Genomic DNA, 19352 nt, shown 5'->3' with positions numbered 1-19352 from the left:
CAGTTTGGCATCTATTCGCAGCAAGGTCAGTCACCCTTCTTGTCAAGGATGTCATGGCAAACAGTCTAGAATTCTGGGCCATCGGGTCTGTGTAGCAGCTACTGCACTTTGCATGGAAGCAGCCCCGACGTTAGGTAAGGAATGGCTGTACTTGTGGCAACGAGCCCTTCTTTACACAACAGGCTGTGGCTGGATGACCAGAGTCTGCCCACCCCTGATCTAGAGAATTTTTTGTGCCAGACCCTGCAGTAGATAAAGCCAAGAAGTTCCTGTAAAAAGTGTTGTTTGGACAGAAATGCGAACATATATACTTTATAAAAAAAGAAATATTTTATGAAAATTTGAATCCTGTGAGTTGAAAGAGTGTAATATAAAAATAAGAATAGATTCTTGATATATGTGCAAATTTTGAAATGACAACCTTTAAAAACACCTCTCATAAGCCTAGGGTTTCTCTCCTACAAATTGGGGATCATATTAGCTCCTATTTCCTAGGACTCTGGTGAGGGTTACACGAGATCATCTATGTAACGTGCTCAGCACCATACCTGACAGGTGGAAAGTGCCCAGGAAATGTTAGCATTTATCCAACATTATCGGTAACCGACTGGTTAATCTGCCCCAGGCAGAGGGGGTGTCCTGCGGGCAGGGCACTGGCCAGCCTGAGACTCGAACAGCCCAGAGGACTGTGCATGGAGCTAAGAGTCTCCAAGAGCCATTGACAAGATGCTGCATCTGGCTGTGCTTCTTCAGTCTCTCACAGCACCAAGCCCACTTCCTCACTTTCTGGGGGCTACACTTTGTGATAATTCTGATAGCCTATGAGATCTAAAGCAGTCCTGAGACAGACCCTTCTGTGCCCATGGAAATGTTCTGTATCTGCAGTGTCCAGTGCGGTAGCCCCTGGCCACGTTTGGCCACTGAAGCATTCCTGGAGCAGCCGAGAAACTCTGTTTTGAATGTTATATAAGATTGATTCCTGGGGGCTTCCCTGCTGGCGCAGTGGTTGAGGGTCCGCCTGCCGATGCAGGGGACACGGGTTTGTGCGCCGGTCTGGGAAGATCCCACATGCCGTGAAGCGGCTGGGCCCGTGAGCCATGGCCGCTGAGCCTGCAATTCCGGAGCCTGTGCTCCGCAACGGGAGAGGCCACAACAGTGAGAGGCCCGCGTACCGCATAAAAAAAAAAAAAAAAAAAAAAAAAAAGATTGATTCGTTTACACTGAAGTAGCCTCATGCAGCTAGTTAGTGATTACTGTGTTGGAGAATAAGAAAATTATACCTGAATTCCTTCTCAAATGCAATTCTCTGTAATGATACTATTGACTTTGACATTTGGGGCCAGAGCCTTCTCCGTGCAGGGGTTTCCTGGTGCATCGCGCCATGTTTAGAGGATCCTTGGTCTCTAACGATTATAGCCTAGTAGCAACGCCAATTTTGGACAACCAGAAATATCCCCAAACTTGCAGGAAAATTCCAGGAGGGGGCGGTGGAGTACCACCCCAAATGAGAAACCAGAAAACTTCTGAGGAGAAATGAAAGAAAACTCCACCCACATAGGTTCCCTCATTTTACCTGCGCTGGGGGGTTTTGCGTACATTCCAGCTCAAGGGCTTTTAACACCGGGAGAGTTTACAGTCTTTTCCAACATGAAGTTTCTGGTGGTGCGTCAGGGAGGAGACCTGCCCGGAGGACCCTACCTTTGGTGTCTGCACACGCTTCCCTGCAGTGTGGAATTTCCCGTGATTATTAAGAGTCGGGTCTGCGGTGAAAGCTTTCCCACACTCAGGACACCTGTAGGGTTTCTATCTGGGAAGCATGCTCTGACGTCTCTGAACACTTGACCTACACAGGAAGTCTTTCCTCATCCCTCACAGTGATAACATATCCCCCCAGAGACTTTTCGGACGCTTGAGAAGGGCCACCTGGCAGGTGGAGTCTCTCTCCCATTCCTGGCTTCCCTCCCAGGTTCCTGGCTGGTGAATCCTCTTGTGTTCTGACAGGTGGGAGCCGATGCAACTTGGGGGTATGATCACAATCCTGCCTTGTGGTAGGTTGCAAACGTGGCCCCAGTTTTCCACACTCCCCCATGTCCAAACCCTTTGTCCTAAGTGTGCAGTGCCCTCTTCTTCTGAATCTATACTTGGCCATGGAACTTGCTTTGGCCAAAGGGATTCTGGTAAAATGTGATTTAAGCAAAAGCTTGAAAAGTGCTTATGAAACTGGCATTTGTTTCTCTCTTGCGTCTTTACCCCCGCCATGAAGAAGAACGTGCCCAGGCAAGCCTGCTGGAGGATGAAAGATACTTGGAGTAGGGCCAGGTCTCCCCAGTGCCCCAAGAGAAGCCAGCCTGGGTGAGCTGAGGACCAGCGTCCACCAGGCATCTGGAGGAGCCCAGAAACCTCAGCAGAGCCACCTCCACGACCCCTTGTGGCTGTTGCCTCTGAAGTTTGCCAACTAAAGGATGCTGCCCACCATTCTGTACCACCTAGAGTTCACCCTGAAAGGAATTCAGGGTTAAGACCCGGGTGAGGCACTCTGTGCTCTGGGGACAGTGGCAGAAAGGTCCCTCTGAATGCAGCTTTTTTTGGCCCTTTCCTGTCTGTCCATTTCTGTTCCCCTCTAACCTTAAAAGAACTTAATCATAGGCATGAGATCACTAAGCAATTGAAACCAACTCCTGACTTATTCTCTCTTGAATGCACTTCATGCCTTGTCTAACCTGTCGATTCTTTCCCCAGATTAAAAGAAGTATGACTAGCTCTCTACCCCCAATAGCACCCGTAAGCAAGCCTGCAGGCAGATCACATGGGCAAGATAACATCTGAAGCGAGACGCAGCCAGTTCTGCATGCAATGGAGAATGATGCAGAACCCGACATCCTGCCTCGATGATTCACTGAGATTCCTCCATTTTTCCCTTTAAAAACTGTCGAGGCTGAGCAGGAACTTTGGAGATGGTCCCGGGACATGAGTCCACCGTCTCCCCAGATTGTCAGCTTTCCTGATTACAGCACTTTCCTTTCTATTGACACTTGCCTCTTGAATTATTAGCTTATGAGCGGCAAGTGGCCAAACCCGGGTTTGGTTACACCTCAGACATTAGATATGAACAGGAGAAAATCATATGACCCAAGATTCTTTGATTCTCCCATACTTAGAAAAGCACTAAACACATTCACTGATATGTCCGTTCGTCCCAAACAACAGTAGCCTTGTAATGAGGTGCATACTTGACTGCATGGACCCCTTCTCCAAAATCACACAGAAACTGACCTCCTACGTACTTTTGGAGCAGTTCCTCAGAGCTCTCTGAGAGGCTCTCTCTTGGGCTATAGTCCTCAGTAAGTCCCCAAATAAACTGAAACTCACAGCCCTCACATTGTGCATTTTTACTTCAGTCGACAATTTCTGTGGATTTTGTTGTTGTTGTAGTTAAGTGGCATTACTGTGTCTAAAGATAAGCGCTACATGCATATTCCAAGTATTTATGCAATATCTGAAGAGGTAAGTGAATGGATGCTATGAATCTTGGAAGGTATGAATGTTGGAAGATGCTCTTCCACTCACAGTCGTGTGACCATCTGGGAAAGTCCCAGTGTCCACATGTGTGAGGTTTTTACCATGATGGTTGAGGGCATAGACTCTGGAGCCAGCCTGCCTGGGTTTGAATCTTGGCTTGGCTACTTATGACCTGTGTGACCTGAAGCAAGTGACATGAACTCTCTGTGCCTATGTTCTCTCTCTCTTTTTTTTTTGCGGTACACGGGCCTCTCACTGTTGCGGCCTCTCCCGTTGCGGAGCGCAGGCTCCGGACGCGCAGGCTCACGGGCCCAGCCGCTCTGCGGCATGTGGGATCCTCCCGGACCGGGGCACGAACCCGTGTCCTCTGCATCGGCAGGCAGACTCTCAACCACTGCGCCACCAGGGAAGCCCTCTCTGTTCTCTTATCTTGGAAAGATGGATAATAACAGAACCAGCCATATGGTTGTGAGAATTAAGTGGATCAAAATGTGTAAAGACATTAACTCAGTGCCTACCACATGGTCAGCGCTCAAGAAATGTTCATCATTCTAAATATCTGTGTAAAAATGGAGGAGATCCTAGTCAATGGGAGAGAGATACAGTATTGAAGAGTACATTTATTCACTCACGTATTCATTACAGCCTGATGCTGGGGCTAAATTAACATAACAGACCCGCTCAGTGGTGGACACAATATCCATTCTCCTTTGCTATAATAATAGAAGCTATTAGGTGAGCACAGGATTGCCCAGCTAAAGACTGCACTTCCCAGCATCTCTTGCAGCTAGATGTGGTCACGTGACTATGTTCTGGCCAATGAGGTTTAAGGAAAAGTGATCTGGGCATCTTGTAGGAGTTGCCCTTCGAAGGACTGAAGTGTGTCTTCCCGTTCCCTCATCCTCCTCCCCTTCCCCTGAGCCACAGTGTGGACGGGATGTGGGGGGGAGCCCTCTCCAGCCACGTGGCACAGAGCACCAAGCTCAAAGGACCCTGGCTGCCCAACTCCACGGGGATGTAACACCCCGGCCAGGGGAGTTTTACACACAGACCACAGCTATGAGAGAGACATCAAGTTCGGTTTATTTAAGCAGCTGTATTTGGGGATTTTACATCACAGTAGCCCAGCATGCATGATTCCAGGGTGCTGAGTCAAGAGCAGCAAGCGTAGGGAGCTCAGGTATTAGGAGGCAGTGACAAAGCTGAGACAGCACAGGGGACATTCACACACCTTGATTTCACGAAACTCTAACACAGGCAGAGGAACAAAGGTGCAATTTGGGTCAGGTTTCGAAGGTTCAGGAGGAAATTGGGAATCAGAGTCAGAGTCATCCGGTTCCAAGTAATAGGTGAAGCAAACACTTGGCTGGAAGGAAAGAGCACAGAGAAGAAAGAACAGAATGTTAGTGTCACACTAGTGACATTGTGGGGTCAGATCATTCTTTGTAGTCAGGGGGGCATCCTGTACATTGCAGGATGTTAGGCATCATCTCTGGCCTCTACCCGCCCCGGTGCCAGCAGCACCGTCCTTTTAGCTGTGACAAAGAAAAACTTTCCAGACACTGAAGGTGTCCCCTGGGGGATAAACTGCCTTTGGTTGGGAATAGCGGCCTCATCCCATACTTCTGTTCTTGTGGTTGGGGAAAGGTAGGGAACTTCTACCGCCCATGGGCATGTGGCCCAGGTTGAGAGATTAGGGTTCTCATCTCCTAAGCTGATTATTGGTTCATTGGTGAGCACAGGACCCCAAATGAACCAATCAGAATGCTCTCTGTTTCTAGATTATTTGGTTCATCTACAGTGTCTCCCCACTGAGATCTCATTAGTTAGGTGCATGGGGAAAACAAAAGTCAGCAAGTATTCAGTGGAGAAACGGGGCAAGCATCTCAGCTGAGTGGATCAAAATTCGCATCACCAATGATGGCAGACAGACCTAGGGTGCATCTAGATGTGATGTCCTGATAAGGACAGGGCATCACTTAGGTGGTATTCCAGAGATTATAGCTTATCCTGAATGTCATTAGAGGGACAGCGTAAAAAACCAACAAGCAAAGAAATGAAACAAAACAGAACAAAAAAGCCATCAACATTGTACGAGGTGTGACTCTGATCTTCAGACTCATCAGTGTCGTAAGAGACAAAGAAAGACTGAGGGGATTTTCCAGCTTAGAGAGACTAGAGATACATTACTAAGCACTATACCTGTCCCTACACAGCACCTTGTGTAGGAGGAAAAAGAACACCAAGCAGACAGTATGTAGTAAATGAACAAACCTGGAATATGGTTAGCAGATGTGACGAAAGTGTGTAGCAGGGTTAAAAGCCCAGAGGTGAAAACATGCCAACAGTAGGATAAGAGAATATTCTATTTCTAAGGTGATACACAGGGAAGAATAGTTTTAAATATATATATTCCTATAGGAATATATATATAGTATGAGAAAACATGAAAATAGAAAAAATGATAACAATTGGTGAATTTGGATGATGTTTGTACTGTTTTTTTAAAAAAATCTTTGATTGCCATATTATTTTCTAATAAGAAGATTTTTTCAAGAGTCCTCCCTGGCACTGCTGCTCTAATAGGAAAGGCGTCCTTGCGAGGATCCTGACCCTGTGCCCCCCCTGACCTCTCCCCGCGGCACCCCTGGTTCCCAATAAGGGCCGCTCCAAGCTCCACTCCAGCCTGTTAAGAATCCCAGAGACAGAGCAGACGCCTCATTGGCCAAGGTTGAGTCACGTGCCCAGCCGGGAACCAATCACGGGGAACCGTGGCATTGCCGGCTCTGATTGGTCAGGGGCAAACCTGGAGCTGCTCTGAGGATGGGATCAGATCCATCCAGGGTGCATAGAGACAGGCGGTCCCTCAAGAAAAATCAAGGGTGTTAGCAGAAGAGGGAGGGATGGTGTCCAGGTGGACAAAGCCACAGCTGCCTGCCTCAGCAGGGACCGCTCCCTAATTCATTCCTCCATTTAATCAGCCCACCTGTGTACAGTGCCTACCGCTGGTTACATCTGTTCTATGCACAGGGATATGTCATTGAACAATAGAGCAGGTTCCTGTCCTCTCCCCCAGCCCCACAGAACTACTCTAGTAGGGAAGACAGATGGTGAACCCACAGATAGAAGGTATGCGCTCAGGTAGCAATAATTACTCTGAAAAACATTCAGCGAGGCAGGGGGTTAGATCCAGATGGGGAGGAAGTGTCCAAGGAGGCTTCATGGAGGAGGTGACATTGGAGCAGAGGCAGGAATTAGGAAAGAGAAGGAGGCAGGAAAGAGGGCAGCATCCTCAAGGAAAACCATCCCTCACAGGATGGGGCCCCATCCTCGGGGGCACAGGAGCACCGGGTCACCCAAGGGTCTCTGCTGGGCAGAGAGGCTGGCAGGTGTGCCAGAGCTCGAAGAAGCCAGGGGCTTCTGGTCGAAGGGAGGAAACGGGCAGGCTTACCATGGGACAGATCGGCAGCACTCGGAATGACAGTCTTCCCTTCATTCCGGTGGTCTTCTTTCGTGGTTCACCAGGGCTCTCAGAAAGCAGGGCTGAGAGAGGAGGAAAGAGGCATGAGGCCACCTTGCCCTCGGAGGCTTGAGAAACTCACTAAGAATAACTTCATCATAAAATCATTGACAAGAGCTAATATGTGTTGAGTCCTTGCTATGTGTCAGGCACTCTTTTAAGTATTTTACACATCATAGCTTAATTGATTGTTCATAATAACTCTCTGAGATGCCTACTATCATCCCACTTTAGAGATGAGGAAACCAAGGCACAGAGGTTGGGACACTTGCTGGAGGTTTCACACAGTGCCTGCAGACACGCATTAAATTGCATCCTGAAGGCCCACGGGGAACAGACAGGGAATGTCAGTGAGTGAAGGGGCTGGGGTAAGACGACAGGGGGCTCTGGAGATGGTGGCACCCCAGGGAGCCCGTGTCCAGGAGGAAGGGACAGCTGATATGCAGCTGCCTGTGGGGATGCCTCTCCAGATAATTGTCTAGTTTCCCCACAGAAGACAGATGTCTTGATTTAGAGTGAAGCCTCCTGATATTTCAAAGCTACCAACAAATCCAGATATTTTCTTAGAAACTCCTACACTCCTGCTGGGAATGGAAATCCGCCTCTCTACGGAGGACCATTCAGTCAAACTCACCAAATTACAAATGCACATCCTCCTTTGATGCAGCCATCCCCCTGTTAAACGTATTGTCCTGGGTATACTCCCCTGTGTGCAATATGACCCAACTATAATCTTATTTCTACTTTTGCATTTATTGTCTTCCTCAGAGACTGGGAATAACCCGAACGGCCACCTGCAGGAACCAGGTTAAATAAACTGCAGTGCAGTACAGACAGACCATGGAATGCCAGGCAGCTGGAACACAAACTTGTCATCTTGTGGGGAAGGGTCCCCAAGATGGACAGGGGACACAGTGCTTAAGGTCAAAGACCCCGGGGCCAATCACTTCAAATCCCAGCATGAGCTAATCATTCATCCTTGTCATCCCCCAGATTTCCCATCTGCCAAATGGGGTAATCAGTGTCCTGACCTCACAGAGTTGTGAAGCATGAGTGATTGGATGCTTGGAAAGCATTGGGACCGTGACTGGAAGATACTAAGTGCCCGATCAGAATTCAATGAAACAAGACAACATAGGAACTGGCAGTGGCATATACAGTACACACAGTGCATCAGACATAAATACATAGTAACAGGTGCACACAAATCCTTGTCTGTATGAGTGAGCACAGAACATTCTGGAAGACTGGACAAGACGCTGCAAAGTAGCGACCTCTGGTAAGGGAGCAGGTAGCTAAAAGAGTGGCCTGTATCTTGTTTTGTATGATGGTTACACACAGCTACAGATGTGATGAAATACAAGCAAAAACACACATGGATTGTGTCAATATCCATGGGCTAGTTTTGATGTTGTAGTATCATCATGTAAAATAAAGATCCTGGGGGAAATGGGATGAAGTGTCCATGGAGCTTCTCTGTAGTATTACGGCAACTTCTTGTGAATATAAAATTATTGCAAAGTAAGATGTTTCAGAAAGGAAGCATCACAACAGACCAGGCACCCCTCACTCATGAGGCCCAGCCACCAGCGGGATCCACAACCTACCCCACTCCTGCTCATCCCCTCAGCTAAAATCCTTGGGTCAGGCCTCCATCATATCCCAAACAAATGACCTCGTAGCCTTCCCAGTTGCGTAGACCGCAACTGGATGCAGGGCCAGTCCAGGCAGGTGACCAGATCACAGAAAGGAGCCCAGATTGATTCCACCTCCCAGGAGACCCAGGAGACACCCCTGCAGGCTCTGAGCAGGGGAGAGACAAGACCCACTGTCATGAGGGGATGTCGGGGATGTTCCATCCTGGGTGCGCTTCAGGGCCGCCCCCCCCTTCCCAGGAAGAGCCTGCGGGAGATATTTGGGGTTGGGATCAGTCTTTAGGGTCAACCCTTCCTCAAAAGGTCTCCCCAGGCGGCCCTCCCCACTGCCACCTGCCCACAGGTTTCCAGCCCATGTGTGTCTCACCTCCTTTCTCAGGCGGCTTGGTCTGCACCGCCTCCGTTTCCTGGCCCTCGATGGTGCTGAGAGGTAGCATCATGACGCCAGAGGGGCTCCCTATGGACAGGAAACCAGAGCAGTCAGTGTCTGGGCTGGGCACCCAGACAGCCCGGTGTGAACCCCAGCACCGCTCTCAGGTGTCGGAGGGACTCAGACAGCTCCATCCCCTCCTCAAGTCTCCAGGTCCCCAACATCCAAGGGGAAATGTTGGCAATGCCTGCTTCCTAGAGTGGCTTCCAAAGCCCAGTGTGTGATGTGGGGAGAGCGATTGCCATGGCGTCTGGCAAGGGCAAGGGCAGGGGTCATGGGTCTGGGGTTTATGCCCCTTTAAGAAAAAGAAGAAATATCTTGACACAGAAAGCTGGGACCCTGAAGGTGAATAACTGTTAACTGGATATCAAAAGGGCCTGTGGTGTCTGGCATACAGCGGGCACTCAATAAGTGCGCTCATGGCCAGCATTCCCAGTGCTGTATTTCAGGGCTGTCCTAAGGCTAAATTGGAGCTTGGCCAAACAGTTCAGACCAGGACCTCGCTTCCCTGGCCTTGGGACCCCTTCTGGTACAGGATGCTTAAGTGTCTGCCTCTCAGGACTGCGGTGAAGATGAGGGGGCCGGTCCACAGACCCCTCACCACGGCCCCTGGGGAGGGGCCAGCACTGCAGCAAGGGTGCCTGGCAGCAGGCTCAGCTGTGGGGTCCTGGGACCCCGCCTCCACCCCAGCTTTACCCTGGGCAGGGCTTGGACCAGTGTGTCTGGAAGGGGTGGGCTGGGGGGTTCCAGCCTGCAGGTCACTAGTCAAGAGAACTCAAGGATTAAGTTTGCCAGATTTAACAAAACAACATTACAACAAATACACAGCAAACTGAGATTTGAATTTCAGATACACAAATCCGTTTTTAGTATAGCATATCCGAACACTGCCTGGGGCATGTCTACATAAAAAGTCATTTTTTTATTTAGTTTTCTAAATTATGTTTAAGTATAGGCAAGTCCCATGAAATATCTGGAACATACTTATACTAAAAGGTAATTCATTATTTGTCTTAAATTCAAATTGAAGTAAGCATCCTGTATTTTACCTGGCAAGCCCCGATTCAGGGGTTTTTTAACCTCTTGTGCTGTCAGCTTTCCCGTCCATGAAAATGAGGAAAATAAATGATTAAACACGAGGATTAAATATGATTAAATACACACACACTCACACTCAGAACACAGTATCTGGTAAGTTAGAGTCAAATCTCTTCTTCGAAGCCATTTGAAGATGCTTAAGAACCATCACAGACTGTCACACATAATCGTGCAAATATAAGGTGCATCATATAGTGGGACCAGCGGCCAGGTACACACACACGGAAACGCACATTTTCAGATGAACACTGAGGAAACCAGGGCGTAGCGACACACCGACATCTGCAGACACACTCTAGGGAAATCTGAGACCCCCACTACTCAAGCAGGCAGACCTCCTTGTCAGTACTGAACGCTCCATTCACAGGCAGTCCTGCACATGCACACACACACACACACACACACACACACACACACACGCACACGCACACACACACACACACACACTCTCGGGACACACACAACTGCAGATGCACCAGCTGAAATTACACATCACCCTCTGCAACCCAATTTCCCTCTGGCCGACACCCAGGGCCCACCCCCGAGGCTGCCCCTCAAAGGTGCGCGCCCCAAACAGCCTCCCTGCCCCCACCCGCAGCACGCAGGCGCACAGAGGCGCTGGCGGCTCAAAAGCTGTTATCCAAGCGCCCTTCTCATCCGCAAACCTTCTTATTCGTTCTTAGTGAAGCCCCAAACCTTTCCGGAGGGACTCCCCGCTCCTCCTCACCCCTAAAACTGCTCTATGGACTCCCCGCAAAGTCATGTTCCTATGTTTTTATTCGGCCAGTGAGATAACCGACCCCCTGACACCTAACTGGCCTCTCAGGTGTGCAGAGCGACCCCCATACCTCCCGCCTCCTCCATCCAACTACAGAGCCCGCCGTCTGCGCCTCCTACCCCCGAAAACCTCAGGACCAGGACCCGGGCTCCTCCTCCGCCTGTCCTGCACGGACTCCCCGCCACCCCTACTGCTGACACCCCAGCCTCCTCGGTCCCCTCCACTCTTCCCTCCTGCCAGTGGCCAGAGAAATCCTGACCTGGAGTCGCCCCGCGGCTCACGAGCACCTGAGCATCCCGGCCGCCCTCAGGCGAGACGCGGGCTCCTCCAGGGGCCCCACCGCGCGCCCCGTCGGGTCTCAGGGGCTCCTAGGCAGCCGCTCCTGCGCTCCATTGCCCCGAGCACCCGCGCATCCTGGCCAGGCGGCCCCGCCCTCCCCCCAGGGACCCCGCGGCGCCATCCGGCCGCCCCCTCCCCCTTCCCCCCACCCCGGCCCGCGCTGCGCCCCCGCCCGGATGGCGCACACCCTTCAGAGCTGCTGCCTTGGGACTGACCTCCGGACCCGGGTTCTGGCTGGGCCGCTGGGCAGGAGCGGGCGGGCTTGCTCGGGGCTTGTCCTTGGCGCCCGGGTAGCGCTGGCTCCGAAGATGTCCAGGGAATCTGTGGGCAAACTCGCAGGAATGAACAGAGCTGAGTCGCTCCGCGTCACGCAAAGCACTCACTCATCTCCGGCCCCAAACAGAAGTCAGGTGGTTAAAACGGTCTCTGACACCAGCACAGGTATCTGAGTGTTGGCTGCAATTTTATTTTTAGGGGGGAGGGTCGGGGGCCTCATTCGTTAGAGGAATCGATTTAGGAGGTCGCCATGGGCAGGTTTTAACAGAATGAGAATCAGTTATGCAGGTAATAAGGGTAAGTACTGTTTCTAAACTTCTTATTTGAATATGAGGAAATATATGACGCACACACCTAGAAAGACATGTATGTAGCATGTACACTGGACCCAAACACAAAATATCTTTTATATAGTGTATCACACTCACAGTAGTTCAAGAGTTTCCCTCCTTTTTCTAAACATTCTCACACTTTCACCCGTATTGATTTCAGTCTGGCATCTATTCAAAGCAAGATCAGTCACCTTTGTCGTCAAGGATGTCATGGCGAATAGTTTAGCCTTTGTGCACCATCAGGTCTGTGTCACAGCTCCTGGACTTTGCAGGAAAGCAGCCCAGACTCTACCTAAGGGTGGGCGTGGCTATGCTAATGAGCCCTTATTTACACTGCAGGCTGTGGCTGGATGGCCAGAGTCTGCCCACCCCTGACCTAGAGAATTTTCTGTGCCAGCTCCTGCAGTGGATGAAGCCAAGCTGCTCTCTGGCAAAAGGGCAGTTTGGGCAGAAATGTGAACAGATACACTTTGTTATTTTTCTTTTAAAAAAGAAATACTTTATGAAGCTACGGATCCTGAGAATGAAAAGAGTGTAATATAAAAATAGCCATTGAGTCTTGATTATGTACAAAATTTGAAATAATAACCTTAAAAAAGCTCTCATGAGCCTCGTTCTTCTCTCCTATACATTGGGGATCATATTAGCTCCTATTTCTTGGACTCTGGTGAGGGCTACACGAGATCATCTATATAAAGTGTTCAGCTCCATACCTGACAGGTGGAAAGTGCCCAGGAAATGTTACCATTTATCTAACATTATCGGTAACTGACTGGTTAATCTTCCCCAGGCAGAGGGGTTGTCCTGCGGGCAAGGCACTGGCCAGCCTGAGACTCGAACAGCCCAGAGGACCGTGCATGGAGCCAAGAGTCTCCAAGAGCCATTGACAAGATGCTGCATCTGGCTGTGCTTCTTCAGTCTCTCACAGCACCAAGCCCACATCCTCACTCTCTGGGGGCTATGCTCCATGATAATTCTGATAACCTAAGAGATCTAACCCAGTCCTGAGACAGACCCTTCTGTGACCATGGAAATATTCTGTATCTGCAGTGTCCAGTGCGGTAGCCCCTCGCCACATCTGGCCACTTAAACCTGCCCTGAGCGGCTGAGAAACCGTGTATTGAATTTTGTTTAAGATTGATTCATTTACATTGAAGTAGCCTCATGCAGTTAGTTAGTGATTACTGTGTTGCAGAGCAAGAAAATTATACCTGAATTCTTTCTCACATGCAAAACCTCATGTGCATCTAGATGTGATGTCCTGAGAAGGACAGGGCATCACTTAGGTGGTATTGAAGAGATCATAGCTTACCCTGAATCTCATTAGGGGGAAAGGGTCAAAACAACAGCAAAAACAACAAAGTAAAAAGCCATCAGTATGGGGCAGGGTGTGACTCTGGTCTTCAAAATCGTCAGTGTCATGAGAGGCAAAGAAGGGCTGAGGGGATTTTCCAGCTTAAAGAGACTAAAGATACATTACTAAGAAACCTAGATGAGACCTTGTGTAAGAGGGAAAAGAACGTCAAAAAGACATTAGGTATTAAACTAACAAACCAGGAATATGGACATGAGATTAGATGAAAGTGCATGTAAGAGTTAAAAGCCCAAGTGTTACAACAGCCTCACACTTACCAAAGAGAATATTCTATTTCTAAGGCCACACACAGAGGAATACATATGTACATTATATATAATGTACAAGTATATTATATATATATGAGAAAACATGCAAATAGAAAAAGCGTTAACAACTGGTGAATTTGGATGATCTTTGTACTGCTTTGCAAAATCTGTGACTCTTACATTTTTTTTCTAATAAGATTTCTAGAGAGTCCTCCCTGGGACTGCTGCAGGCACTCATAGGAAAGGTGTTCTTGCGAGCATTCTGACCCTGTGCCTCCCCTGACCTCTCCCCGGGGCCCCCTTGGTTCCCCATCAGGGCCGCTCCAAAAACTCCCCTCCCACCTGTTAAGAATCCCAGAGACAGAGCAGACGCCTCATTGGCTAAGGTTGAGTCACGTGCCCAGCCTGGAACCAATCATAGGGAACCTTGGCATTGCTGGCTCTGATTGGTCAGGGGCATACCTGGAGCTGCTCTGAGGATGGGATCAGAACCATCCAGAGTGGATGGAGACAGGTGGTCCCCCAAGAAAAATCAAGGGTGTTAGTAGGAGAAGGAGGAATGGTGTCCAGGTGGACAAAGCCACAGCTGCCTGCCTTAGCAGGGACCCTTACGTAATTCATTCCCTCACTTAATCAGCCCATGTGTGTACAGTGCTTACCGCTGGTTACATCTGTTCTACACACAGGGGTATGGCATTGAAGAACAGAGGAGGTTCCTGCCCCCAAGAACTACTCTAGTAGAGAAGACAGATGATGAACACACAGATACAAGGTATGCTCTCAGGTAGCAATAATTACTTTGAAAAAACTTCAGCAAGGCAAGGGGGTTGGAGAGAAATGGAGAAAAAGTGAGCAAGGGAGGCTTCGTGGAGGAGGTGACATTGGAGCAGAGGCAGGAATTAGGAAAGAAAAGAAGGCAGGAAAGAGGGCAGCATCTTCAAGGAAAACTATCCCCCACAAGATGGGGCCACATCCAGAATGAGAGATGGACAAAGGGGCACCCAGCCACCCAAGGGTCTCTGCTGGGCAGAGATGGTGGTGGATGTACCTGACTTCTCAGAACCCAGGGGCCTCTGGGCAAAGGGAGGAAAGAAACAGGCTTACCACAGGACAGAACGGCAGGACTCTGAATAACATCGTTCCCTTCATTCTGATGGGCTTCTTTGGTGGATCATCAGGATCCTCAGAAAGCAGGACTGAGGGAGGAGGAAAGAGCCATGCGGCCATCTTGCCCTCTGAGGCTTGAGAAACTCAATAAAATCTTCATCATGAAACCACTGACAAGAGCTAATATATGTGGAGTACTTGCTTTGTGCCAGGCACGCATTTAAGTATTTTACACGTATTATCTTTTTTGGTTCTTCATAATAACTCTCTGAAATGGCTACTCTCATCATCCCACTTCAGAGATGAGGAAACCAAGGCACAGAGAGGTTAGAACACTTGCGGGAGGTTGCACAGCAGCACCTGCAGACATGCCTTAAATTGCATCCTGAAGTCTCACAGGGAACAGACAGGGAATGTCAGTGAGTGGTGGGGCTGGGGTAAGACAACAGGGGTGTCCAGGCCACAAAAAGGAGCCCAAATTCATTCAGCTCCCAGGAGATCTCTGAAGGGTCTGAGCAGGGCAGTGACAGGACCTACTGACATGAGGTGATGTGTGGGGGTTCCCTCCTGGGTGCCCCTCAGGGCCCTCCCTCCCCAGCGGGAGCCAGTGGGAGATATTTGGGGTTGGGATCAGTCTTCAGGGTCAACACTTCCCCATCAGCTGTGCCCTGGAGACCCTCCCCACTGCCACCTATGCACAGTTTTCCACCCCACGTGTGTCTCACCTCCTTTCTCCGGCGGCTTGGTCTGCACCGCCTCCGTTTCCTGGCCCTCGATGGTGCTGAGAGGTAGCATCGTGAAACCACAGGTGCTCCCTGTGGACAGGAGACCAGAGCAGTTAGTGTCTGGGCTGGGGACCCACATGGCCCGGGTGTGAACCCCAGCACCGCTCTCAGGTGTCGGAGGGACTCAGACAGCTCCATCCCCTCCCCAAGTCTCCAGGTCCCCAACATCCAAGGGGAAGCGTTGGCAATGCCTCCCTCTAGCGTTCTTCCAAGGCCCAGTGTGTGATGTGGGGAGAGCGATTGCCATGGCGCCTGGCAAGGGCAAGGGCAGGGGTCATGGGTCTGGGGTTTATGACCATTTAAACAATGAAGAAATATTACCTTTTTAAAAAAACTTTTTTATTTTATATTGGAGTATAGCCGATTAACAATGTGACAGTTTCAGGTGCGCAGCAAAGCGACACAGGCATACATATACACGTATCCGTTCTCCGCCAAACTGCCCCCCCATCCAGGCGGCCACATAACATCGAGCAGAGTTCCCTGTGCTCTACAGCAGGTCTTTGTTGGTCACCCATTTTAAATATGGCAGTGTGTACATGTCAATTCCAAACCCACCAACTATCCCTTCCCCACTGGTAACCATAAGTTCGTTCTCTAAGTCTGTGAGTCTGTTTCTGTTTTGTAAATAAGTAAAAATGAAAAAAATATTATGCCACAGAAAGCTGGGACCCTGAAGGTGAATGTCAGCTAACTGAGTATCAAAAGGGCCTCTGGTGTCCGGCATACAGCAGGCACTCAATAGGTGCAGCTCATGGCCAGCATTCCTAGTGCGATATTTCAGCCCTGTCCTAAGGCTACAAGGCAGCTTGATCACACGGTTCAGACCAGGACCTTGTTTCCCTGGCCTCAGGGGGCCCATTCTGGTACAGGATGCTTAAGTCTTAAGTCGTAAGACTGACCCGCAGGACTGCGGTGAAGACGAGGGGGCCGGTCCACAGTTGCCTCACCACAGCCCCTGGGGAGGGGCCAGCACTGCAGCAAGGGTGCCTGGCAGCAGCCTCAGCTGTGGGGTGCTGGGGCCCCCGCCTCCACCCCAGCCTTACTTTGGGCAGGACTTGGGCCCGTGTGCCTGGAGGGTGCACTGGGGGGTTCCAGCCTGCCGGTCACTAGCCGAGAGATCTCAAGGATCAAATTTGCCAGATTTAACAGCAACAAGATTACAAGAAATACACAGAAAACTGACATTTGGATTTTAGATACACAAATCATTTTTTACCATAAGTATGTTCAAATACATGTCTATATAAAAATCATTTTTAAATTATTTTGCTAAATTATGTTTAAGTATAGGCAAGTCCCATGAAATATTCAGGACATACTTATACTAAAAGGTAATTCATTATTTATCTGAAATTCAAGTTTAAGCAGGTGTCCTGTATTTTACGTGGCAAGCCCTGATTCAGGGGTTTTTTAACCTCTTGCGCTGTCAGCTTTTCCGTCCATGAAAATGAGGACTATAAATGATTAAACCCGAGGATTAAACATGATTAAACACACACACACACACTCAGAACACACTGTCTGGTAACTTAGAGTCAACACATCTCCCTCTAAGCCTTTTTAAGAAGCATGAGACCCATCACAGACCCTCACACATAATCGTGCAAATACAAGGTGCGTCAAAGGGCGGGAACACCCGGCCAGAGGGACACACACACAATTGTGGGAAATACACATTTTCAGATGAGCACTGGGGAAACCAGGGCATGACCAGCCAAGCACATCTGCAGACACACTCCAGGGAAACTCAGAGACCCCCGATTCCCCCGTGGGCAGGCGTGCTTGTCAGTACTGGATGCCCTCCTCACAGGCAGTCCTGGATATGCGCGCGCACACACACACACACACACACACACACACACACACGGGACACACACACAACTGCAGACGCAGAAGCTGAAATTACACATCACCCTCTGCAACCCAATTTCCCTCTGGCCGACACCCAGGGCCCACCCCCGAGGCTGCCCCTCAAAGGTGCGCGCCCCAAACAGCCTCCCTGCCCCCACCCGCAGCACGCAGGCGCACAGAGGCGCTGGCGGCTCAAAAGCTGTTATCCAAGCGCCCTTCTCATCCGCAAACCTCTTATGCGTCTCAGCGAACCCCAAACACAACCGGAGGGGCTCCCCCCGCTCCTCACCCCTCAAACTACCCTCTGGACTCCCTGCAGTATCATTTTCCCATTTTCTACTTGGCCAGGTCGCTACCTGACCCCCTGATACCCGACCGGCCTCTCTGGTGTGCAGAGCGACCCCCGTACCTCCCGCCTCCTCCATCCAACTACAGAGCCCCCCGTCTGCGCCTCCTACCCCCGGAAACCTCAGGACCAGGACCCGGGCTCCTCCTCCGCCTGTCCTGCACGGACTCCCCGCCACCCCTACTGCTGACACCCCAGCCTCCTCGGTCCCCTCCACTCTTCCCTCCTCACAGTGGCCAGAGAAATCCTGACCCGGAGTCGCCCCGCGGCTCACGAGCACCTGAGCATCCCGGCCGCCCTCAGGGGGGACGCGGGCTCCTCCAGGGGCCCCACCGCGCGCCCCGTCGGGTCTCAGGGGCTCCTAGGCAGCCGCTCCTGCGCTCCATTGCCCCGAACGCACCCGCGCATCCTGCCCGGGAGCGCCGCCCTCCCCGCGGAGACCCCCGGCCCGCGCTGCGCCCCCGCCCCGCGGCGCACACCCTTCGGAGCTGCAGCCGCGGGACTGACCTCCGGACCCGGGTTCTGGCTGCGCCGCTGGGCAGCAGCGGGCGCGCTTGCTCGGGGCTTGTCCTTGGCGCCCGCGCAGCGCTGGCTCCGGAGATGCCCGGGGACGCGGTGGACAAACTCGCGCGAATGAACCGAGCTGCTCAGCGACGCGCACACCCCCCTAACCCCCGCCCGCAAACACAAGTCAGGTGGTTGAAACTGTCTCTGACACCAGCACAGGCGTCAGAGTGTTCGCTGCGATTCCGTTATTAGTGGGGAGGGGGGGGGGCCTCTGCGTCCTCGTCCGTTGGGGAAAGCAGTTTCGGAGGTCGCCCTGGGCAGGTTTTGAGTGGCTGAGAATTACTTGTGCAGGTAATGAGAGTACGTAGTATTTCTAAACGCGTTCTTCGAATGTGAACAAACACACGCCACACGCGCGGAGGAACACATGTATGTAGCATGTGCCCTGCGCTCAAACACAAAATATCGTGTACACTGCGCGTCACAGTCCCGATAGTTCACGATTTTCCCTCCTTTTTCTAACCATTCTCACACCTCCACCCGTACTGATTTCAGTTTGGCATCTATTCGCAGCAAGGTCAGTCACCCTTCTTGTCAAGGATGTCATGGCAAACAGTCTAGAATTCTGGGCCATCGGGTCTGTGTAGCAGCTACTGCACTTTGCATGGAAGCAGCCCCGACGTTAGGTAAGGAATGGCTGTACTTGTGGCAACGAGCCCTTCTTTACACAACAGGCTGTGGCTGGATGACCAGAGTCTGCCCACCCCTGACTTAGAGAATTTTCTGTACCAGACCCTGCAGTAGGTAAAGCCAAGCTGCTCTCTGGCAAAAGGGCCGTTTGAGCATAAAACTGAATGGGCATGTCTTTAAAAAATATTTTATGAAAATAATATTGAAAAAATACTGTAGTATTGAATCCTGTGAATTGAAAGAGCATAGTATACAAATAGGCACATAGTCTTGAATTTGCTAGAAAAATTTAAACGATAGTGTTTGAAAAAGCTCATGAGAGCCTCGCTTTTATCTCCTACAAAATGGGGATCATATTAGCTCCTATTTCCTAGCACTCTGGTGAGGGTTACACGAGATCATCTATGTAACGTGCTCAGCACCATACCTGACAGGTGGAAAGTGCCCAGGAAATGTTAGCATTTATCCAACATTATCGGTAACCGACTCGTTA

General features: G+C 50.5%; 1 protein-coding gene across 1 annotated transcript; it reads right to left on the bottom strand.

Moving 5' to 3' along the window:
- Positions 1-4584: 4584 nt before the first annotated feature.
- On the bottom strand, positions 4585-18325 carry LOC131744832 (uncharacterized). The gene is made up of 7 exons (XM_067020066.1): positions 18170-18325; positions 15403-15492; positions 14675-14766; positions 11555-11660; positions 9062-9151; positions 6971-7062; positions 4585-4885 (listed from the first exon to the last, which is right to left on the bottom strand). The coding sequence occupies exons 2-7, from the start codon at positions 15470-15472 to the stop codon at positions 4703-4705; spliced, it is 633 nt and encodes a 210-aa protein (XP_066876167.1). The 5' UTR covers positions 15473-15492; positions 18170-18325; the 3' UTR covers positions 4585-4702.
- Between the last annotated feature and the right edge of the window lie 1027 nt (positions 18326-19352).

The sequence above is a fragment of the Kogia breviceps genome, chromosome 18 (assembly GCF_026419965.1).
Source record: "Kogia breviceps isolate mKogBre1 chromosome 18, mKogBre1 haplotype 1, whole genome shotgun sequence".
Taxonomy (NCBI): Eukaryota; Metazoa; Chordata; class Mammalia; order Artiodactyla; family Physeteridae; genus Kogia; species Kogia breviceps.
This window is presented reverse-complemented; position numbering and strand designations above follow the sequence as displayed.

Bases quoted from the DNA above. Each gene is read 5' to 3' on its own strand.
- LOC131744832 (XM_067020066.1), bottom strand. From the start codon at position 15,472: ATGCTACCTCTCAGCACCATCGAGGGCCAGGAAACGGAGGCGGTGCAG. The intron at 11,661-14,674 runs GTAAGCCTGTTT...GTTTGCCCACAG, and splicing joins TCCTGCCGTTCTGTCCTGTG to ATTCCCTGGACATCTTCGGA. The intron at 9,152-11,554 runs GTCAGTCCCAAG...TCCTGTCCATAG, and splicing joins GCCAGAACCCGGGTCCGGAG to GGAGCCCCTCTGGCGTCATG.